Here is a 24647-nt window from a genome sequence, read left to right on the forward strand (position 1 = left end):
GTTATAAGAGTTGAGGGGCATGAAAGGAAAGCAGTGCTAGGGAAAGGAGTAAGACAGGGTTGTAGCCTATCCCCAATGTTGTTCAGTCTGTGTACTGAGCAAGCAATAAAGGGAACGAAAGAAAAATTTGGAGTAGAAATTAAAATCCATGGAGAAGAAATTAAAACATTGAGGTTTACCAATGACATCGTAATTCTGTCAGAGACAGCAAAGGACTTGGAAGAGCAGTTGAACAGAATGGACAATGTCTTGAAAGGAGGATATAAGATGCACATCAACAAAAGCACAACGAGGATAATGGAATGTAGTCAAATTAAGTCGGGTGATACTGAGGGAATTAGATTAGGAAATGAGACACTTAAAGTAGTAAAGGAGTTTTGCTATTTGGGGAGCTAAATAACTGATGATGGTTGAAGTAGAGAGGATATAAAATGTAGACTGGAAATGGCAAGAAAAGCATTTCTGAAGAAGAGAAATTTGTTAACATAGAGTACAGGTTTAAGTAGCAGAAAGTCTTTTCTAAAAGTATTTGTATGGAGTGTAGCCATTTATGGATGTGAAACATGGACAATAAATATTTTAGACAAGAAGAGAATAAAAGCTTTTGAAATGTGGTGCTACAGAAGTAGGCTGAAGATTATATTGGTAGATCATGTAACTAATGAACAGGTTGTTGTTGTTGTGGTCTTCAGTCCTGAGACTGGTTTGATGCAGCTGTCCATGCTACTCTATCCTGTGCAAGCTTTTTCATCTCCCAGTACCTACTGCAACCTACATCCTTCTGAATCTGTTTAGTGTATTCATCTCTTGGTCTCCCTCTACGATTTTTACCCTCCACGCTGCCCTCCAATACTAAAATGGTGATCCCTTGATGCCTCAGAACATGTCCTACCAACCGATCCCTTCTTCTGGTCAAGTTGTGCCACAAACTTCTCTTCTCCCCAATCCTATTCAATACTTCCTCATTAGTTATGTGATCTACCCATCTAATCTTCAGCATTCTTCTGTAGCACCACATTTCGAAAGCTTCTATTCTCTTCTTGTCCAAACTATTTATCGTCCATGTTTTACTTCCATACATGGCTACACTCCATACAAATGCTTTCAGAAATGACTTCCTGACACTTAAATCTATACTCAATGTTAACAAATTTCTCTTCTTCAGAAACGCTTTCCTTTCCATTGCCAGTCTACATTTTATATCCTCTCTACTTCGACCAACCTCAGTTATTTTGCTCCCCAAATAGCAAAACTCCTTTACTACTTTAAGTGTCTCATTTCCTAATCTAATTCCCTCAGCATCACCCGACTTAATTAGACTACATTCCATTATCCTTGTTTTGCTTTTGTTGATGTTCATCTTATATCCTCCTTTCAAGACACTGTCCATTCCATTCAACTGCTCTTCCAAGTCTTTTGCTGTCTCTGACAGAATTACAATGTCATCGGCGAACCTCAAAGTTTTTATTTCTTCTCCATGAATTTTAATACCTACTCCGAATTTTTCTTTTGTTTCCTTTACTGCTTGCTCAATATACAGATTGAAAAACATCGGGGAGAGGCTACAACCCTGTCTTACTCCCTTCCCAACCACTGCTTCTCTTTCATGTCCCTCGACTCTTATAACTGCCATCTGGTTTCTGTACAAATTGTAAATAGCCATTCGCTCCCTGTATTTTACCCCTGCCACCTTTAGAATTTGAAAGAGAGTATTCCAGTCAACATTGTCAAAAGCTTTCTCTAAGTCTACAAATGCTAGAAACGTAGGTTTGCCTTTCCTTAATCTAGCTTCTAAGATAAGTCGTAGGGTCAGTATTGCCTCACATGTTCCAATATTTCTACGGAATCCAAACTGATCTTCCCCGAGGTTGGCTTCTACTAGTTTTTCCATTCGTCTGTAAAGAATTCGTGGTAGTATTTTGCAGCTGTGACTTATTAAACTGATAGTTCGGTAATTTTCACATCTGTCAACACCTGCTTCCTTTGGGATTGCAATTATTATATTCTTCTTGAAGTCTGAGGGTATTTCGCCTGTTTCATACATCTTGCTCATCAGATGGTAGAGTTTTGTCAGGACTGGCTCTCCCAAGGCCGTCAGTAGTTCCAATGGAATGTTGTCTACTCCGGGGGCCTTGTTTCGACTCAGGTTTTTCAGTGCTCTGTCAAACTCTTCACGCAGTATCATATCTCCCATTTCATCTTCATCTACATCCTCTTCCATTTCCATAATATTGTCCTCAAGTACATTGCCCTTGTATAGACCCTCTATGTACTCCTTCCACCTTTCTGCTTTCCCTTCTTTGCTTAGAACTGGGTTTCCATCTGAGCTCTTGATATTCATACAAGTCATTCTCTTATCTCCAAAGGTCTCTTTAATTTTCCTGTAGGCAGTATCTATCTTACCCCTAATGAGATAGGCCTGTACATCCTTACATTTGTCCTCTAGCCATCCCTGCTTAGCCATTTTGCACTTCCTGTCGATCTCATTTTTGAGACGTTTGTATTCCTTTTTGCCTGCTTCATTTACTGCATTTTTATATTTTCTCCTTTCTTCAATTAAATTCAATATTTCTTCTGTTACCCAAGGATTTCTAATAGCCCTCGTCTTTTTACCTACTTGATCCTCTGCTGCCTTCGCTACTTCATCCCTCAAAGCTACCCATTCTTCTTCTACTGTATTTCTTCCCCCCATTCCTGTCAATTGTTCCCTTATGCTCTCCCTGAAACTCTGTACAACCTCTGGTTCTTTCAGTTTATCCAGGTCCCATCTCCTTAAATTCCCATCTTTTTGCAGTTTCTTCAGTTTTAATCTACAGGTCATAACCAATAGATTGTGGTCTGAGTCCACATCTGCCCCTGGAAATGTCTTACAATTTAAAACCTGGTTCCTAAATCTCTGTTGTACCATTATATAATCTACCTGATACCTTTTAGTATCTCCAGGGTTCTTCCATGTATACAACCTTCTTTCATGATTCTTAAACCAAGTGTTAGCTATGATTATGTTGTGCTCTGTGCAAAATTCTACCAGGCGGCTTCCTCTTTCATCTCTTAGCCCCAATCCATATTCACCTACTAAGTTTCCTTCTCTCCCTTTTCCTACACTCGAATTCCAGTCACCCATGACTATTAAATTTTCGTCTCCCTTCACAATCTGAATAATTTCTTTTATTTCATCATACATTTCTTCAATTTCTTCGTCATCTGCAGAGCTAGTTGGCACATAAACTTGTACTACTGTAGTAGGTGTGGGCTTCATATCTATCTTGGCCACAATAATGCGTTCACTATGCTGTTTGTAGTAGCTTACCTGCATTCCTATTTTCCTATTCATTATTAAACCTACTCCTGCATTACCCCTATTTGATTTTGTGTTTATAACCCTGTAGTCACCTGACCAGAAGTCTTGTTCCTCCTGCCACCGAACTTCACTAATTCCCACTATATCTAACTTCAACCTATCCATTTCCCTTTTTAAATTTTCTAACCTACCTGCCCGATTAAGGGATCTGACATTCCACGCTCCAATCCGTAGAACGCCAGTTTTCTTTCTCCTGATAACGACATCCTCTTGAGTAGTCCCCGCCCGGAGATCCGAATGGGGGACTATTTTACCCAAGAGGACGCCATCATCATTTAATCATACAGTAAAGCTGCATGCCCTCGGGAAAAATTACAGCTGTAGTTTCCCCTTGCTTTCAGCCGTTCGCAGTACCAGCACAGCAAGGCCGTTTTGGTACTGAGTAGAATTGGGGAGAAGAGGAATTTGTGGCACAACTTGACTAGAAGAAGGGGTCGGTTGGTAGTTCTGAGGTATCAAGAGATCACCAATTTAGTACTGAAGGGCAGTGTGGAGGGTAAAAAACATAGAGGAAGACCAAGAGATGAATGTACTAAGCAGATTCAGAAGGATGTGGGTTGCAGTAGGTACTTGGACATGAAAAAGCTTGCACAGTCTAGAGTAGCATGGAGGGCTGCATCAAACCAGTCTCTGGACTGAAGACCACAACAGCAACAACATGGAACAAAAAAGGTCGAATGAACTCATGTCCAGAGAGGCATGGTTTCCATGCTAGAGACTATTTATTAAGTCATAATTTGTTACAGAGACTGTGGTCTAATGTGTGCTGTACCATACAGCCACTGTTTCAGTATGTGTTGAAAATTGTTTCCGTGTGCCTCAATGCATGCCTGTACACACTGAAGCATGTTCTGTCTGACACGTTCACATCGGCCAGGCTTCATCAGACAAGTGTCGAAGACAGCATGCCCCAGTGTCTTTATATCACAGTGGAATGTGCTCTGAATACATGATAGTTTTTAGATGGCCCTATAACCAGAAATCGCAGGGGTTGAAATGCGGGAAGGAGCAGCAAGCAAGTCATGCAGGTGGACTGTCCTCGTCTGATCCATCGACCAGGGAAGATACAATTGAGATACGTTTGGATGTTAATGGTGAAGTGGGCTGGAGCGCCATCATGTACGAGCCACATAACCCTTTGAAACTGCAATGGCACTTCTTCCAGCAGGAGAGGCAAAGTCACCCACAAGAAATGCTGATAATTCTGGCATGTCAGGCAATATGGAAGAAAGACTGGTTCCAAAATACAGTCACCAATTATCCCGACCTGCACATTTCCAACTGCACTGATGCTGATGATTTGCTGTCACCTTACCATGGGGGTTCTGCATACTATCCCACAGATGACTGTTATGAAAGTTGAAGATACCACTCCGCATAAAGGTGACCTTACTGTGAATAGGATAGATAACACAAATCCCAGAATCATGGTTGCCTGGTGAAGAAATCAGTGACAAAACTATTCGTGATGTGGAAAGTCTGTTGCTATTAAGCCCTGCATAAGCTGTAAGTGGTAAGAGTGGTAACAATTGTCGTGGAGAATGTGCCATGTGGTCGTCTAGCTTAGCCTATTCTGGCGGGCCAACGGCATGGTACTGATATGACAGTTGCCTTCCACAATGTTAATCACATTTCCCTCCAAGTCTGATGTCCGAACATTTTGGTTATGTTCTTCACAGTTTCCTGCTTCCTGAAACGACCCTGTCCCAGACACACAGTGAAACATTGATGCAAACATTGACTGCTGTCATTATTGTCAGTGGGGATAGGTCTCCTGATACAACCTTGCCGCCCAACACCCTTGCCATTTGCCTTTCCGTAAGTAAACACCATTTCAGCAAGCTCTCAATTTGAATACAGAACCATTGTGTTCAGCACTGCATCACATCCACTATAAGGTGAGTCAGCAAGAGAAGTGAATCGGACTCCATATTACCAATTACTATAACAGGAAAGGATGCTAAGGCATGACAGGAAAGGTTGCTAGGGCATGACAGGAGAGGGTGCTAGGGCATGACATATGAGGAACAGTACCATCCTCAGGGAGGAAGCCATGCATACTATAACTGTGGCTGCATGGCACAGTGTGTATTGGAACACAGTCTCAGTATCAAAGTATGATCGAATAAATGGTCTCTATCATGGAAAACATGAATTTCTGGACATAAGTTCATTAGACCTTTTTTGTTCTGTATTCTCTCATTGATCAATCCCAAGAGTTTGTACACAGTGGAAAAAAACACCGTGTGTAAGTATGGTTTACTCTTTCCTAGGAGTTCATCAACTTGTTAGTGATATACTTGACTCTCTAGAACATTATTTCACACTTTCTGTCTTCTGTGGTCCATCAGATTATGTCTTGCCTTGTTGTGTGCACATTGAAAGCAGCTTTACCCTATAAAAGGGGCTTCATGTTCACTCACAAACAAAACTGTTTTCATGCAGTAGTCTACTCAGTTTGATCTTTTGTGTAATCATTTTGCTTAATTTATCGTGCAGAAATGCTTACCCTCATAATTCAAATGTAATTCATGTTTAGTATGCATGTTTTATCTAATGAACATATATCCAGACCCAAACTCTTTTTCGTATCCTGACCATAATAATTTAATTCTTGAATTTAGTTTTTTTATCTCTCTGTTGACATTTGAGTTGTATTTTAAATCATGCCAATATAGAATGGCAGCAACAATAGTGTTTTTCAGTTTGTTTTGTTCTAGAAATTTAGTCAGTCCTCCAACACAAATATTTGCTTCATTACATGCCACATCACTTGCACCTGTTATACTGATGACAAGATCATTTTGCCTTCTAAATCTATGTCTGCTACAATGTGTTTCATCCTCACTCCAGGCCTCACCACACTGCTAACTGAGATTTTATGGTTTATGCTTTCAAAGTATCAGCTAACTTTCTTCAGTGGCAGTTAGTAACCGAAAAGGCATTGCACTTCACTGTGGATTTCCTAGTATAGTTTTGTTACCTTCATGGTATTTACAGCATTTATTAACCTTATTAAGTGTTGTTTTTCCAGTTCATTCTATAAGTTTACTATCTTTCTTCATTGGAGATCAAATTCTGTTGAATTCTTCTTTCATGGACTGGTTTGTTCTTTTTTTATTCACACACTGATTAAGAAGCTCGTCATCAGTCTTGGAATGATTACTACTTGTTGATGGTACACTACATCTATTTTTATCATAGAAATTGTTTCTTTTGCTAAGTTCGATACCTGTATGGCACTTCCTTTCCACCTTTCGTCCATTTTTGCTTCCCATTTTGCAATTTACTTTGTTTTGTAACTTGGAACATGATGCAGTTTCTACAGCTCAGAGTTTTTATTTCTTGTATGTGAAATATCACATCTTATAATATCCACAATAAGTTTTAAATTTGAGATGGATTCATATAGCTTCATTATTTCATTATTACAGTTACCACAAATTCCTTTTTTTTACAGCAGAACTGTAACTTTCACTCATTCAGTCACTACATGCCACTGTATTGGACACCATCTTGAAACAATGGACCAGTCCTTGCAGACAATGTTAATAGTGATCTCCAACTTTTTTGCAGATTATGCATTTGTGCCTGGTAGAAACTGCATAAATACTCAATTAGCTCTTGACAAGATTTTAAAGCGGTGCAAAGATTAGGAACCTGCTTTAAACATTCACAAATGTAATATCATACACTTCCAAAACAAAAAATTTAGTTTGTTGTGATTACAATATCAGTGAGTGACAGCTGAAACTTATCAGTCAAACAAAGACCAGGGCACAGCATTATGTAGGGATATGAAAGGAAGTGGTCACATGGTTCAGTCATAGGCAAAGCAAATGACAGACTGTGGTTCAGTAGTAGGCTGCTAGGTAAATGCAATCTATCTACAAAGGAGTATGATTTGTATTTATGTGGTCCAGTAAATCTTACATATACAGTACAGCACATCTGCATCTTCCATAAAAATTTAGTCCATTACGCAACAAAACTCTCTGCGCTGCACAAAATCCCCTTCACTAAGCTGCTGGATGATCATTACCTTGTACGGGTGAAACTTAAGATCATCATGTAAGATGCAGTGAAGTGAATAACGTAACATACCCAGCACTACAGCCTGTCATCTAGCTGATCGTTTCGGACTAGCAAGAACTGCCGTTCTCATTCGGTCTACATTTTCTGGAGTATGAACTGAATGGGGAAGACCAGGTGGTTTCATTTTCATCACAGATCCAGTACTTCTAAATGCTGCAGCCCATCGTAGTACAGTATTTCGGTCTGGCATTGCACCTCGACGTCCAACTCTAAAATGTTGACAGAAAAGCCGTTGCGCTGTGACTATGGAATCATTGTTTCTAAAGTACTGCTCGACAACGAACACACAATGCTCTGTGCTCCAATGCTCCATAGCGACTGAAACTGCATTGTATGGGCAGTCTGCCAACATTCATTCGAGGTCAATACCCCCTCTTGTTGCCACATACTAGTGGTTCAAAAAATGTACTTTTCCTCTCCTCCACCCTGTACAAACTGGATACTGCTATGACAAAGTTTGGATAATGCTGCGTCATTTATAATATCAGAAATAGGAGGAGCCTAGTACTGAGCCCCTGCGGTGTGCCATACTTTACTTCCTTGTAATCAAAATAGAGTTTATTGAAATTGTATTTCTATTACCTGCTTGCAGCCTGTAAGATATGGCCCAAGCCAGTTGTTAGGTATACTATCAAGTTTCTGCATTGTTCTATGATTTCAAAGGCCATATGCCAGTTAATTTTCTCCACTATCAATTTTTTGGAGCACTTGATTCAGAAATTCAAATATTCCTGTTTCTATTGGTCAGCCTTTCTGGAAACCATGTTTGGCTGTGGGTAATACATTACACTTTTCTAGAAACTCTAGAAACCTTTTATTAAAAAGTTTTTCTAGTATTTTCAAAAATACAAATAGCAAAGCAATAGGGCTATAGATGGCTACGTCTCCTTCCTTACCTTTTTTGAACAGTGGCTTAAGTTTTGCTATCTTTAAGCAGGAAGGAAAGATTACAGTTGTGACAGTACTGTAGAAAAGGTGGGTTAATGGTACTGGAATGAGGTTACCTGCATTTTTAATGACATATCTGGAACTTCGTACATACCTGTTGAAGATTTTGTTTTTAACTAACTAATTGCTAGTATAATTTCTTTAGGGTTAGTTGGGGGAAGAAACAGGGAGTCAGGGTTTCTGTTTGGATTTGTTGGTGACCTGGTAGAGTTTTTACTGGAAGACTTCATATCACAGAGTATTTGTTCACTAATATTTGAAAAGTATGTATTAAAAGCACTAGCTACTTTTTCTGTGTTTGTAATTTGTTTGGCATTTTGTCTAGATAGCAATTTACATATGGGGGAGGGGGGCCTCATTTCCTACTTGCTATTTGATTGTCTTTCACATGGATTTCATTTTGCTCCCAGCTGTTATTGTGTGGTGATCATTTGCCATTTTTTAGCTTCTTTTATGACTTTGTGAAGCACTCTCTTATAATTCTTGAAATAAACCAGAAATTCTCTAGTAACATTTTGTGTTTTTGAAATTTCATTAGGTCTTCTCTTTTTAGCACAAGATATTTTAATGCCTGTTGTCAGCCAAGAAAATTTCTTTTATTAGTGTTGATTTTTTTTACTGGAAAGAAATATTGAAATAATGTGAGAATATTTCCAAGAAAATTTCCAAATTTTTACATGTATCCTTGCAGTTTGTATATGTCTTTCCATGTTTCATACAATGGAAAGTCCAGGGTGGAATAATGACAGTGTTATGAAAAGGATGGTTAACACTCACCATATAGCAGAGATGCTGAGTTGCAGATAGGCACAACAGAAATGCGGAAAAATGATGGAAGCCCTGGGAATCCTTTTAGTTACTTCTTGGTCCTAGGTGATGGAAAATTCTTGATTGCCCTTCCCTTTTCTGCATCGTGTAAAATATCTTTAGAATCTAACATAAATCTGAGAAACTTAATCCTTTCAAGCCCAGAATGGGAATTCTGGAAACTGGCTGTGACTTCAGCTTTTTGAAACGTATCTAGCACCTTTCCTATAAGTTACCGATGTTCTTCCCTTATTGATGTGGCAATTAAAAGAGCAACAAACAGTGTCAAGCAGTTTTGTAGTGATGGCTCTAGAACATAGTCCAGTACCAAAATAAACATACCTGAACTCATATTAAGTCCAAACAGCATAACTTTAAATCGATAACTGCATCTGGCATAGAAGAAGGTGGTGTATTTTCATGAAGACTGTCCCAGGCTTACTTGCAAGTAGGAAGGGCACATACACTATGTGATCAAAAGTATTCAGACAACCCTAAAACATACATTTTTCATATTAGGGCATTGTGCTGCCACCTACTGCCAGGTACTCCATATCAGCAACCTCAGTAGTCATTAGACTTCGCTAGAGAGCAGAATGGGGTGCTCCATGGAACTCACAGACTTTGAACGTGGTCAGGTGATTGGGTGTCACTTGTGTCATACGCCCGTACACAAGATTTCCAGACTCCAAAACATCCCTAGGTCCACTGTTTCTGATGCGATAGTGTGATGGATACATGGAGGGACACGTACAGCACTAAAGCGTACAGGCTGATGTCGTCTGTTGACTGACAAGAGACCGCCGATGGTTGAAGAGGGTCGTAATGTGTAATAGGCAGACATCTATCCAGACCATCACACAGGAATTCCAAACTACACCAGGATCCACTGCAAGTACTATGGCAGTTAGGCAGGAGGTGAGAAAACTTCGATTTCATGGTCGAACAGCTGCTCGTAAGCCACACATCACGCTGGTAAATACCCAATGACACCTTGCCTGGTGTAAGAAGCATAAACATTGGATGATTGAACAGTGGAAAAACATAGTGTGGAGTGACGAATCATGGTACACAACACAATGTGGAGATCTGATTGCAGGGTGTGGGTATGGCGAATGCCCAGTGAACGTCATCTGCCAACAGTAAAATTCGGAGGCAGTGGTGTTATGGTGTGGTCGTGTTTTTCATAGAGGGGGCTTGCATAACTTGTTGTTTTGTGTGGACGATCACAGCACAGGCCTACGTTGCTGTTTTAAGCACCTGCTTGCTTCCCACTGTTGAAGAGCAATTCAGGGATGGCGATTGCATCATTTAACACAATCGAGCACCTCTTCATAATGCATGGCCTGTGGTGGAGTGGTTACATGACAATAACATGCCTGTGATGGACTGGCCTGCACAGAGTCCTGACCTGAATCCTGCATAACACCTTTGGGGTGTTTTGGAATGCCAACTTTGTGCTAGGCCTCACCGACTAACATCGATACCTCTCCTCAGTGCAGCACTCTGTGAAGAATTGGCTGCCATTCCCCAAGAAACCTTCTAGCACCTGATTGAATGTATGTCTATGAGAGTGGAAGCTGTCATGAAGGCTAAGGGTGGGCCAATGCTGTATTGAATTCCAGCATAAAGGATGGAGGACACCACGGACTTGTAAGTCATTTTCAGCCATGTGTCCGGATACTTTTCATCGCATAGTGTATCTATGCCAGATAAGTACTTTATACCATTGAACTTCTTAGATGACTGTGTCTATGGTTTCTAGGTGCATTGTAACTGGAACTGTGACAGTATTGATAACCTGGCATTGAGGACAAATCAGACCTTCCTGCTAGCTTTTGGAGCAAATTGCAGTATGAGCTGTTCGAAGACTTGATTAAAGCAAGTTGCAGTGTGAGCTGTTCGGAGGCTTGATTACATCCCACGCTATTGTTTTGTTTATCTCATCATCCGCAGCTTGTTTCTGCTTCATTGGTATGGGATAGTAGATATTATGTGGGAATACTTCCAAATTACAGGTGTAGTGTGTAATAATACCAGATTTCTCTCAGAAAACTCTACAGCAATGGTTAAGTAAATTGGCTAATTCACTCTTCTGTTCAGGGGTAAGATGATTTGGCTCTTGTAACTTCCTTTAGACTTTCTCTAGTAAATTAACTTCCCAGTCTGCTAGTTCCTTTTCCTTTGGATTTTGTTGGCTGCTGGTCTCCATAATTCATTATCATTGGATGTATCGCTCTTCACTCCATGTGTAAAAGGTCTATTTGTTTGTCAGTTCTGTCAGTCTTCATATTTAATTTTTCTGCTGAGAAGTCTAATTTACAGTCCTTCCCATGAATCTCATTCAATCCATCTACATCTACATCTACATTTATACTCCGCAAGCCACCCAACGGTGTGTGGCGGAGGGCACTTTACGTGCCACTGTCATTACCTCCCTTTTCTGTTCCAGTCGCATATGGTTTGCGGGAAGAACGACTGTCTGAAAGCCTCCGTGCATGCTCGAATCTCTCTAATTTTACATTCGTGATCTCCTTGGGAGGTATAAGTAGGGGGAAGCAATATATCCGATACCTCATCCAGAAACACATCCTCTCGAAACCTGGCGAGCAAGCTACACCGCGATGCAGAGCATCTCTCTTGCAGAGTCTGCCACTTGAGTTTGCTAAACATCTCCATAGTGCCATCATGGTTACCAAATAACCCTGTGACGAAACATACCGCTCTTCTTTGGATCTTCTCTATCTCCTCCGTCAACCCGATCTGGTACAGATCCCACACTGAATGAGCAATACTCAAGTATAGGTCGAACGAGTGTTTTGTAAGCCACCTCCTTTGTTGATGGACTACATTTTCTAAGGACTCTCTCAATGAATCTCAACCTGGTACCCGCCTTACCAACAATTAATTTTATATGATCATTCCACTTCAAATTGTTCCACACGCATACTCCCAGATATTTTACAGAAATAACTGCTACCAGTGTATGTTCCGCTATCATATAATCATACAATAAAGGATCCTTCTTTCTATGTATTTGCAACACTTTACATTTGTCTATGTTAAGGGTCAGTTGCCACTCCCTGCAGCAAGTACCTATCTGCTGCAGATCTTCCCGCATTTCGCTACAATTTTCTAATGCTGCAACTTCTCTGTATACTACAGCATCATCCGCGAAAAGCCGCATGGAACTTCCGACACTATCTACTAGGTCATATATATATATATTGTGAAAAGCAATGGTCCCATAACACTCCCCTGTGGCACTCCAGAGGTTACTTCAACGTCTGTAGACATCTCTCCAGTGATAACAACATGCTGTGTTCTGTTTGCTAAAAACTCTTCATTCCAGCCACACTGCTGGTCTGGTATTCCGTAGGCTCTTACTTTGTTTATCAGGCGACAATGCGGAACTGTATCAAACGCCTTCCGGAAGTCAGGGAAAATAGCATCTACCTGGAAGCCTGTATCTAATATTTTCTGGGTCTCATGAGCAAATAAAGTGAGTTGGGTCTCACACGATCGCTGTTTCCGGAATCCATGTTGATTGCTACAGAGTAGATTCTGGGTTTCCAAAAACGACATGATACTCGAGCAAAAAACATGTTCTAAAATTCTACAACAGATCAACGTCAGAGATATAGGTCTATAGTTTTGCACATCTGCTCGACGACCCTTCTTGAAGACTGGGACTACCTGTGCTCTTTTCCAATCATTTGGAACCTTCTGTTCCTCTAGAGCTTTACGGTACACGGCTGTTAGAAGGGGGCCAAGTTCTTTCGCATACTCTGTGTAGAATCGAATTGGTATCCCGTCATGTCCAGTGGACTTTCCTCTGTTGAGTGATTCCAGTTGCTTTTCTATTTCTTGGACACTTATTTCGATGTCAGCCATTTTTTCGTTTGTGCGAGGATTTAGAGAAGGAACTGCAGTGCGGTCTTCCTCTGTGAAACAGCTTTGGAAAAAGGTGTTTAGTATTTCAGCTTTACACATGTCATCCTCTTTTTCAATGCCATCATCATCCCCGAGTGTCTCGATATGCTGTTTCGAGCCACTTACTGATTTAACGTAAGACCAGAACTTCCTAGGATTTTCTGTCAAGTCGGTACATAGAATTTTACTTTCGAATTCACTGAATGCTTCACGCATAGCCCTCCTTACGCTAACTTTGACATTGTTTAGCTTCTGTTTGTCTGAGAGGTTTTGGCTGCGTTTAAACTTGGAGTGAAGCTCTCTTTGCTTTTGCAGTAGTTTCCTAACTTTGTTGTTGAACCACGGTGGGTTTTTCCCGTCCCTCACAGTTTTACTTGGCACGTACCTGTCTAAAATGCATTTTACAATTGCCTTGAACTTTTTCCATAAACACTCAACATTGTCAGTGTTGGAACAGAAATTTTCATTTTGACCTGTTAGGTAGTCTGAAATCTGCCTTCTATTAGTCTTGCTAAACAGATAAACCTTCCTCCCTTTTTTTATATTCTTATTAACTTCCATATTCAGGGATGCTGCAACAGCCTTATGATTACTGATTCCCTGTTTTGCACTTACAGAGCCGAAAAGTTCGGGTCTGTTTGTTATCAGTAGGTCCAAGATGTTATCTCCATGAGTCGGTTCTCTGTTTAATTGCTTGAGGTAATTTTCGGATAGTGCACTCAGTGTAATGTCACTCGATGCTCTGTCCCTACCACCCGTCCTAAACATCTGAGTGTCCCAGTCTGTATGTGGTAAATTGAAATCTCCACCTAAGACTATAACATGCTGAGAAAATTTATGTGAAATGTATTCCAAATTTTCTCTCAGTTTGTTCTGCCACTAATGCTGCTGAGTCGGGAGGTCGGTAAAAGGAGCCAATTATTAACCTAGCTCGGTTGTTGAGTGTAACCTCCACCCTTAATAATTCACAGGAACTATCCGCTTCTACTTCACTACAGGATAAACTACTACTAACAGCGACAAACACGCCACCACCGGTTGCAAGCAATCTATCCTTTCTAAACACCGTCTGTGCCTTTGTAAAAATTTTGGCGGAATTTATCTCTGGCTTCAGCCAGCTTTCTGTACCTATAATGATTTCAGCTTCGGTGTTTTCAATCAGCGCTTGAAGTTCTGGTACTTTACCAATGCAGCTTCGACAATTTACAATTACAATACCGATTGCTGCTTGGTCCCCGCATGTCCTGACTTTGCCCTCACCCTTTGAGGCTGTTGCCCTTTCTGTACTTGCCCGAGGCCATCTAACCTAAAAAACTACCTGGTCCATGCCACACAACCCCTGCTACCCGTGTAGCTGCTTGCTGCGTGTAGTGGACTCCTGACCTATCCAGCGGAACCCGAAATCCCACCACCCTATGGCGCAAGTCCAGGAATCTGCAGCCCACATGGTCGCAGAACCGTCTCAGCCTCTGATACAGGCCCTCCACTCGGCTCTGTACCAAAGGTCCGCAGTCAGTCCTGTCGACGATGCTGCAGATGGTGAGCTCTGCTTTCATCCCGCTAGCGAGACTGGCAGTCTTCACCAAATCAGATAGCCGCCGGAAGCCATAGAGAATTTCCTCCGATCCATAGCGACACACATCATTGGTGCCCTTCATGGCATCCGGAAGGACCCTTTCCACATCTGGAATGACTCCCCCCGGTATGCACACAGAGTGCACATTGGTTTTCTTTCTCTCTCTTGCTGCCATATCCCTAAGGGCCCCATTACGCGCCTGACGTTGGAGCTCCCAACTACCAGTAAGCCCACCCTCTGCGACCGCCCGGATCTTGGAGACTGAGGGCAACCTCTGGAACAGGACAAGCAGCCATGTCCAGCCGAAGATCAGTATCAGCCTGAGACAGAGCCTGAAACCGGTTTGTCAAACTGGAGAGGCCTTCCGTTCAGCCCTCTGGAATGTCTTTTGCCCCCTGCCACACCTCGAGACGACCTTCCACTCTACCACAGGTGAGTGATCAGCCTCAATGTGGGCAGTATCGTGGGCAGCCGCCGTCGTAATCTGATCGGGGGATGCGTGGGACGAGCTGGCCGTCCCCGACAAACCCCCATCCGGACCCCCACAGTGATGCCCATTGGCAACAGCCTCAAGCTGTGTGACCGAAGTCAACACTGCCTGAAGCTCGGAGCGAAGGGATGCCAACTCAGCCTGCATCTGAACACAGCAGTTGCAGTCCCTATCCATGCTAAAAACTGGTGTGCAAAGAACGAACTAATCTACAGAGAGCACAAACAAATCGACACAAAATTTAAATGGTTATTAAAATACAAGATTGCCTAGTAAATGCAGTAATGCTGCTACTAGCGCACTGCTGACACACTGCTCGGCAGTGGAAGGAGACTACGCGATTTTACACTATTCAGGTACTAAAATGCGATGCTACAACTCTCAAATACTATAATACGCCCGAAATTTATGAATTAAACAATGCAAGTACCAAAAACACGCAAATAAATTAAGAATTGAACTATGTAACAAATAAGTGATCTAGGAGTATGCGACTTTCTGCTGGCAGCTGCTTATCCAACAGCGGCAGGGAGCACCCAGTATACTACTGATGATGACCTTATTTATTTTTAGGAATGGGCAATTGAAAGCTTCATTTTCCATTCTGACAGGCAGCATCATCTGTAATTTTACTGGGTGGGCCCGACTGCTCACTGCACCAACTATCCAGCAGTTACTCACTGGATATGTTGGCAAATTCTTCATTTGCAGTAGTTTACTGAAGAAAGTTCCTGTGATCACATTTACTGATGCCCTGGTATCCAACATAATATTGTGAGGAATTCCTTCTGCCATGCCTTAACTGCAGAAATTGGTACCATGTTATGTACCTTGTTGCATTCATTGACTTCTGCACAGAGTTCATCTGTAATCTTTAACCAATTGTTGGTTCCCTCCAGTTCTGATGACTGTTCTGGGATCGTGGTTCCAAATTATGGATAGAGTCCAATGTTGTTGATTCTGGTTTGTATTGTTATCATAAAATGAGTTAAACCTTCTCTCCGATTGATTGTTTCTCCTTTGATTTGGTTGGAGGCATGATCCATTGCCATTCTGTTTACTATTTTGTAACTATTTGGTCTGTTCCCATTGTAATTGTTATTATTATATGGATGGTGGTTCTGGTTATATGCTCATCCTTTCAGATTGCTTGGACCTAGCGATTTTTCATTATTTTCCACATCTTGGGACTTAAAATAATCTTGAATTAAGTTTGTGGAATCAAGTATGGACATAAAGTCTTTTACACTTTCTTCATTCACATGTATAAGTTTCTGTCTTGATTTCAAATGGTAATTTGGCTTTCAATATCCTTAACAGATCTTTGTGCGTAATTGGTTCTTCCCAGTGTCATGCTTTGTTCATATATTTTTCAACATTCTTCCTCAAATTACCTTTTCAGTATAAGAATGGCTCGGGATTAAGTACCTTCTTTTCGTAATCACTCCTGTACATCTCTTGTCGTGTATTTTGCAAGAATTTTTTCCACTAACTCTTTCTATGTTTCACAGACATCCATCATGTTAGTGGGCCACAAAAAGTCACCCCCTTGGAAGTAGCCTGTGACATAACTAATTATTTAGATCTTGATCCATGCTCTTGGCAATACTCGTCTGAAACCTCTTATAAAAACAACCGGGTTTGCTGTCCTTTTATCTGATGGAAAAAAAAGAGCTGAAACTGGTGGTTTTTCAACGATTTCTCATCCATGCTGTTTATACAATCTTTTGGAGTGAGAATGCCCTTGGAACTCCTCTAAGTCCTGCAACACATTTTCTTTCGACCAACTGAGCAATGTGACCTCTCCATTGAACAAAATCTGAACTGAGCTTTTCTTTAGCCTCCTTGATTTTTTGCTGCTTAAATTGATCATTTATTGGTAAATCAGTGACTGACATATTTGATATAGCATCTTCTATGCGTCTCCTTACATAGCCCAGTCATCTAATTTTGTACAAAATCGGCCCTTATGCAACTCATGTCAAACAGGTGGATGTAGCTCTCAACGAAACCTGCAGAATTATATCATGTTGCTTGAAATCCACTCCAGTCAAATGGCTTTACCACCTCGCAGGAATAGCACCACCATCTGTTCGAAGAGAGATAGCTGCGAACAAGGAAAGAAAGGTAGCGTAACAGGACATTACCCATCCTCTGTCTGGGCATGAACCACATCCACAGTGACTGAAATCATAGAAGAGTTTCCTTAGGACATCAGAGGAACTTAGAACCACTGCTGAAAAAGCTAGGTTAATACTATGGTGGGCTATGACCTACCTTCCCCCTTGTTGGAAAAGAGCTGTTGAAGCTTTACCTTCAGGCCATGATGGGGAATGGACAACTTGGAAGTCCCTGAATAGACAGAGATCTGGATTTGGAAGATCAAAAGTTGACTTGGCAAGATGGGGTGGGGATACACTAATCCAAATGATATTCAGTATGCCTGTGGAGAAGAACAAACAGTTCGGCACATGCTTCGGTGTCGATTGTGCCCAGTCTCCTGTACAGAAGATTATTTTCAACAGAAAATGCACTGGAAGTGGCCAAGTTTTGGTCAAAAGTAATTAAATCATAACTGTGTAAAATATATGTACATGTACCTGTATATTTCTGACATGAGAATAATAATAATAGTATGTGGCACTGTGGTCGACAATTGTGTGTGACCCTGTTCTGTATCTGATACTATGGTCGACATTTCAGATTAGGCCTTTGACATCTCAGATTGATTGGTAGCAAACAGTTTCAATTGAATTTCAGTGAATGGATCCATTATTATCTATGTTGATACCAATGAATCACCTACACCAGAAACCTCTGAAATTGATTGTATATATGATTCCTTGTCATGCAGTATTTTAAAAATTTTATAGTGAGTCATTACAATAACACAGGACCCTACTTCAAAATAAATAGTTCCCCTGTTAATGACACTTGGCAAGTGTAAACTATATTCAGTGCACATTTAATCATATGTGTACAAAATTTCACTTTTGGTGGAACACAGCACACTAATCTACTAAGCCTACTAATTATGAAGTTAAACAAAACTAACACTAATAGTAAGAGAGTGCCTGCAAACTGGTACAGGTGTACTTCAGTCAAAGAATAGCAATAAGTGCTTGGCTGTTGCTTTTTCTGCTGCTGAAGGAAATTTGCTTGTGTTAGATGAGGCTGCTCTGGTTCCGTGATAGCACCTCTGCTCCCCAGTAATGCATGAAACAAATTACAAGACATGTATTAATTACAGTATGTAGAAAGTAATATAAAAGTGCATGCAAGGCAAAATAATCCTCCTCAATCAAAATTCCATCTTTCCCAAAGTCCTGTCATAGTCACCAATTCAGAAGATTCCTACTTCTGAATGACTATTAATTGAAATGCCTCACTTAAATCTTCCGGGCTAATAGGCCCTGATGAATGTATAAAACATCCTCCTAACATTCCCTCTCCAACTGCAGGAGAAATCTTCAGAGGTAAAGTGGCAGTTCATCATTTTACCTCTGAAGGACGTCAATTGCAGTCAGAGAGGAAATCTTAGGAGACAGTGTTTTACATCGACCATGACCTAGTAGCTCAGAAGTTTTAAGTGATGTCAACACTAGCCATGAAAGCCTTCACTGTAAAATTGAAGTGCCTCTTCGAAATATCTATGAGCATTAATCAATTTGAAATGTAATCATTCAAAGGCAAGGCTAGGACTTAAATGTTAGTATATTGCTGTTTCCTGCTACTAGTGTGTGTGAGCATGAGTGCAGCAAGTGTGGTGTCAATGTGTGTGTGTGCTTCAATCAACCGCTAACTGTATCAGTGTGGGCCAGCCGCTGGAAGCCACCTGTGGGAGGTGTGCTCATGGTGCAGTCTCCTCTGCACCATCTGCAGTGATTTGCGCCTATATATACTTGGAGTAGCACTGACTGACACTCTCTATGTTCTTCCGGCTTTTACTGCTCACATCAGTTGTTGTGTGTCTTGATACATCTGGAGTCACAAGAGGCTTATTTCCATTATTGTTTATGGCTTTATTCATAAAAAAGATTTATGAATGAAGCCATATTTGTGTTACTTGGATCGCTTTTGTGTTTTACTTGGTTACTGCAAATACATTTAGAGCTCAACAAATAACTGTTATTTGGTTTGAATAGAAAATGTCACTAGCAATAAAAATTCTCAATCAAAATACTGAATAAAAGTTTTTCTAGTAATTCATAGAGTGTGGAATGTTTGTTCCACGCATAATGATGCTGAATAGTAATTGCTTTCTTAGTGTGACAGTACAACATGATGCTGAAGATCTTGCAGAGCTTCAAAGAAATAATCTGGTAGCCTTAATCCTTTGAGGGTCAATGACACTGCAGCTAAAGTCTTCTTGAGTAATCTAAAACTTGAAATAGATTCAGCAAAGGACAATGACCAGCTGGAGACTAAGGGTGTGCTATGTAGCTTGTTCCTCATTGGCATGATTACTGATATCAGAAAGAATAAGATTAATCTTGAAAATAATCACTATGCCAGTGGAACATTTCTCAGTTTACAAAGCTGGTCCATGTGCAGGCTCTCATCGGTAATCAGTTTGTCTGGAATCCAGCTGTTCAGGCAGTATTCAGTGGTAAAGTCAGTGAAAAAGTCTATCTTAAATCATTTTGTATTTGTTGTGCAACACTCAGTGAATAACCAGGTTACACTTTCTACACTTGATAACACTGTAGCCCTTAAAAAAACTTTGGAAAATCCAACATTAAATATGGTGGAGGCCAACAATAAGAATCTTTAATTGCCTAGCTGACCAATACACATTTCTTAATCAATGACAGAAAGAGGAGGAGGGCTGGAGGTGCTGGGAGCAATCCTTTTTCTTACTATGATGAACAAGAATTTTTCAGTTTCAAGAATAACATGGAGTGCTATGAACTTATAGGCTCTCACAGCTATTTGCTGCTCACTCACTAATGTATTAAAATTTTTTCCACAATTGCTGTGGTGCATAAGATGCTGTAGTTCCATATAACATTAAATGTCATTACTCAGATTGTCCTTTTTATAAGAATTATGTAACATAATTAAAAAATTATGCATGTCTTTGTACTGGCATGACAAATGGTCTGTTACACAGTACACATGTCTCTTATGAAATGTCTGCACGATGCTGACGTCCTTTTCTGTCCAGCAGCATCCCTATGTCTGACCCCGGCAGAACATTTCTGGAACCAACTCGGATCTTGTCTCCATCCCCAGTGCTAGTATCCAGGATACCAAGGACCAGTTACAACAGTTGTTGGCCATTTTCCTTGAGGAGGGGATACTATAGCTTTAAGACAGCCTTACTAACTGAATTAGTGCATGCATACAAGCCACAGAAGGTACAACATTATACTGATAACTGGACTCATACTGGCAAATTCTTTGTAAATGTTACTCAATTTGTAATCACTGAAGTATTATCGTATACTCTCTCAACACATATTGAATTTCATTTTGTCTCCTCCTTCTCCTGTGGGTTTTGTTAAGCACTTACTTGCCTGTCTGATGTTCTATGGTCTTGTCCTATAATTAATTTAATTGTCGTTTCTTGCAGTCTGGAAGAATTTGACTTGCTTCAAAGTTTCTTCAGAGTACTAACTCAAAAACATTCTATTTACTGAAAGGGGCGCTAATTTGTGTGTGGGGAGATCAGTGTAAATCTTATGAGTGAAAGTAAGCTGAAAGATCAGTTCTTAAATCTCTTTTGTTGCTTTAACCTATTTTTTCACATTTAAACCTCAAATAACCATTACATAACATATTTTCAAATACAGGACTTACTGAAGTAGAAATAACAAATACATGTTAGGGTTATCTGACCACAGTGCTCTTGTCCTCAAGATCCTCTCAGTGCCATGGAAAGAAACAAAAGCATGTTGTATATATAAAAGAAGTTTTTCTGTGGAAAATTGTATGAATTTTTCAAATATCATAAGCAGTAAATCCTGGGCAAAAGTAATAGCCCAAACAAATACCTCTTCAACCTTCTTGGAAAATTTTAAGATGTGTATTCCAAAGAAGCTGTCAAAATCAGATTTCATGATAACACAAAGGCAAGTTCCTACAACACGTCTGCCATTAAAAATTCTATTATAACTCTAAAAAGACTAATTTTTAAAATGAAAACATTAACAACTCCATGGTTTATAGAATATGTTAAGATTTATGAAAGTCTGCATCAAAAAGTAATCACTAAGACAGAAGTTCTGACTGATGATAGCTTAATAAGGCAGTCTGATAAGAAGCAAAAGGCTATTTAGGGAATGTTGAAGACTGGAACACAGAAGAGATGTGAAGAGCAGGATATCATTCTCAAAAATTTGGAAAATGTTAATACTGAAAAAAGAAGATTTACCAAATTATTATAAACAGTTATTTTGTTAATACTGCAGTCACAGGGAATCTCCATGTGCTCTTATTTAAATCTCTGCCACCTGGGTGGCGAGTGTGCCACTGAGAATTGTGTGAGTCTCTTTGTTGAACTGAAGAGGCCACTGACGAACATTACATTAAAAAAAGAAGTTTGCATTCAGTAAAATATAATGACATAACAATGACAATACACAATTTTTCATTGTGTGATATTTTTTGAATCTTTTCAGGGTGGACAGTTTCTGTATTCATTTCACTTAAATTGTTTACAGAAGAGTCACTGTCATCATCAGAATCATTGCTGCTCTTGTGTTCATTTAGACATTCCTCCCAAAGCTTTACAGTCACTTCCTCAGAAAGGATTCTGCGTGAAGAACTAGCCATTTTGCACCTACTAACTTGAATGTAATAATTACAACATTTCTTTCAAAACATCTGCTACAGTTTGACACCAGGTTAAAATAGGTTTCCCTAGATGGCAGTGCTACACAGCATTGATGCCTAGAACAGTCAGATTTGAGATTATGGAAAGTCATATCGTATGAGGCTCAATATCAGAGCGGAAAATAAAATTCATAATGTTGAGTGCCACTCACCTTTGAAGGGGAAAGAGTTGATGCTACAATTTCATTAAGCTCAAAATTCACAAATCAAGAATAATTCAAATGTTGGAAAACTGTCCACATGTTTCCAAAGTTGCTTTGACTACACTGCAGAAGTTTCACTGGGATACCTTCACACATCCTCCATACAGTCCTCATCTGTCCTTATGTGATAGCCATATTTTTGGAACCCTGAAGAAAGACATTTGTAGCCATTGATTTGCCTTGAATGAAGAGGTGCCTGCCTTGGTACAATCACGGTTCCGTAGCCGACCAAAAACATTTCTCCATGAAGATATTGACCTTCTTGTCTAACAGTAGGGTTGTATTAATAGTTATAGTGATTACTTTTGAAATAATAAACAGTTTACTTACTTTTTTTCCACGTGTCTCGGTTTCATTCGAGTGCCTCTTGTAGTTAGGGACCACCCCACACTAATCAGCAAACACTGCCGAAAAAATTTCTTCAGGACAACAAAGTTGGATAAATTAGTCAATGGTTCATGTTCTTGTAATATCATTTAATGTAGGATGTGCAGATTATCATTAAGTCAGCTATTTGTTTGGATACTGGTAAATGCATTCCTTCACTGTGTTTTAAAACATGTTATTTGAGACTTTGTTTCTGCAGTCCTTGCATTTGACAATGGGAGGAGCCCCAGCAGGACCAGCTGGTACTGGGAAGACAGAGACCACAAAAGATCTAGGGAGGGCCATGGGTGTTATGGTATATGTGTTCAACTGCTCTGAACAGATGGATTACAAGGTAAGCTTATGAGAGAGTTTAAGAACCTATCATATTTCCTAGCAGTGGTAACAGATATTGTATATAATTGCGACTTAATTTGTTGTTTTACCTACTTTGCCTCCTGTGTCCATGCAGTCATGTGGCAACATCTACAAAGGCCTTGCACAAACTGGAGCTTGGGGATGTTTTGATGAATTCAACCGAATTTCAGTGGAAGTATTATCTGTAGTAGCAGTGCAGGTGAAATCCGTACTAGATGCCATAAAAGGCACCAAAAAAACTTTTAGCTTCATGGGCCAGGAAATAGCACTTGTGCCAACAGTTGGCATGTTTGTCACCATGAATCCTGGATATGCTGGCAGGACAGAGCTACCTGAGAACCTGAAGGCATTGTTCAGGTATGTGTGTAATCATTACATCATACCATTTAAATAAGTTTCACGTATGAGACACCTTCAAAAATTAAGGGCTGTTTGCATAAAAAAATGTTGGTAGCTCAGAATAAGATTACATTTATGAAGCAACAGAAGTCATTGTTTATATTCAGTACTGGTTTGAATGCAAGTAAAAACTGACAAAAATAACTACAAACATCGTTGCTCCAGCTGGTCACAAATTGCATGATGTAATTTTATTTTTGTCTGTTCAAATTCATGAAGAGTTGTGCCCTGTTTATGGACTTGCCGTAATGGGTGATGGAAATAATGTTGAGTGTTGTTGAGACTTTCAGAGTGGTTTTAAAAATGTTCATGATGAAGAATGGAGTGGCTGGGCCTGTATCCAGACTTGAATCACCCAGAAAATGAACAATAACTGCAATATGACCAGTGAGTGATGATGATTTGTGCTCAGGCTGAACGCAACACTATTTACACAATTTTCATGGAAAAATTTGGTTATAGCAACTACTGTGCCAGTTGGGTGCCAAAATGCTTAAGATTCAGCATTTGTGTTAGAAACCTTTCAGTCACCAATTCTACAGTACCAGCCTTGCACCCCATGACTGTTACCTCTTGTTACACTTGAAACAATGTTTTGATGTGCAACAGTTTCAGGATAACATGAACCTTAGGACTAACCTTGTCATTCTTAGGTAGAGAACTTCTATGGAGATGGATTGAAGAGTCTGATGCAACATTATGAAAATTACATAGAAGTGAATAACAACTATGTAAAAAAGTGAAGTAGGTTTGTAGGAAACTAAAACATCCAGTAAAATCATTTTCTAATGAATATATAGGATATTTACAAATAACTAATTGGGTTTTGATGTCTTATAGCATCAAATACATAATGCCCACACAAGTGTACTAATAATGAAAGAAAAAAGCTTATTGTAAAGTTTTGTTTATGTCTTTGCTGGTTTCACTGTGAGTCACCTCTGAAATTTTCCAGGAAGCATTGGAAGATGATGGGTTTGCACCTTAACTTATTTTCAGTGATAATAGGGATGTTCCAGATAAATGGTCAAGTGAATTGTCCCAACACCAGCACAGTGGGTATGACAAATCCCACTGTTGCAGTGGAGATTGAAAGAAATTCTCCAAAGGTGAATGTCTTCTCTTCTGTTTCACGAAGCAAAGTGTACAGGCCCTACTTATTTCTGGGGAAAGCTGCGATGAGTGCAACATACCTAAATGTGAAACATGACTACTTTTTTTCCTAAACACGTAGCTGTTACCCAAGCTTCATAT

At 40.0% G+C, this 24647-nt stretch overlaps 1 protein-coding gene across 1 annotated transcript in view; it reads left to right on the forward strand.

Annotated features, from left to right (window-relative positions):
• The window catches only part of LOC124775330 (dynein beta chain, ciliary-like), a 702744-nt gene that overhangs the window by 502904 nt on the left and 175193 nt on the right, over positions 1–24647 (forward strand). The window contains exons 62-63 of the mRNA XM_047250162.1: positions 22837–22971; positions 23089–23351. Of these exons, the coding sequence (XP_047106118.1) occupies positions 22837–22971; positions 23089–23351 (398 nt within the window). The remainder of the gene's footprint in view (positions 1–22836; positions 22972–23088; positions 23352–24647) is intronic.

This window comes from Schistocerca piceifrons, chromosome 2 (assembly GCF_021461385.2).
Source record: "Schistocerca piceifrons isolate TAMUIC-IGC-003096 chromosome 2, iqSchPice1.1, whole genome shotgun sequence".
Lineage (NCBI taxonomy): Eukaryota > Metazoa > Arthropoda > Insecta > Orthoptera > Acrididae > Schistocerca > Schistocerca piceifrons.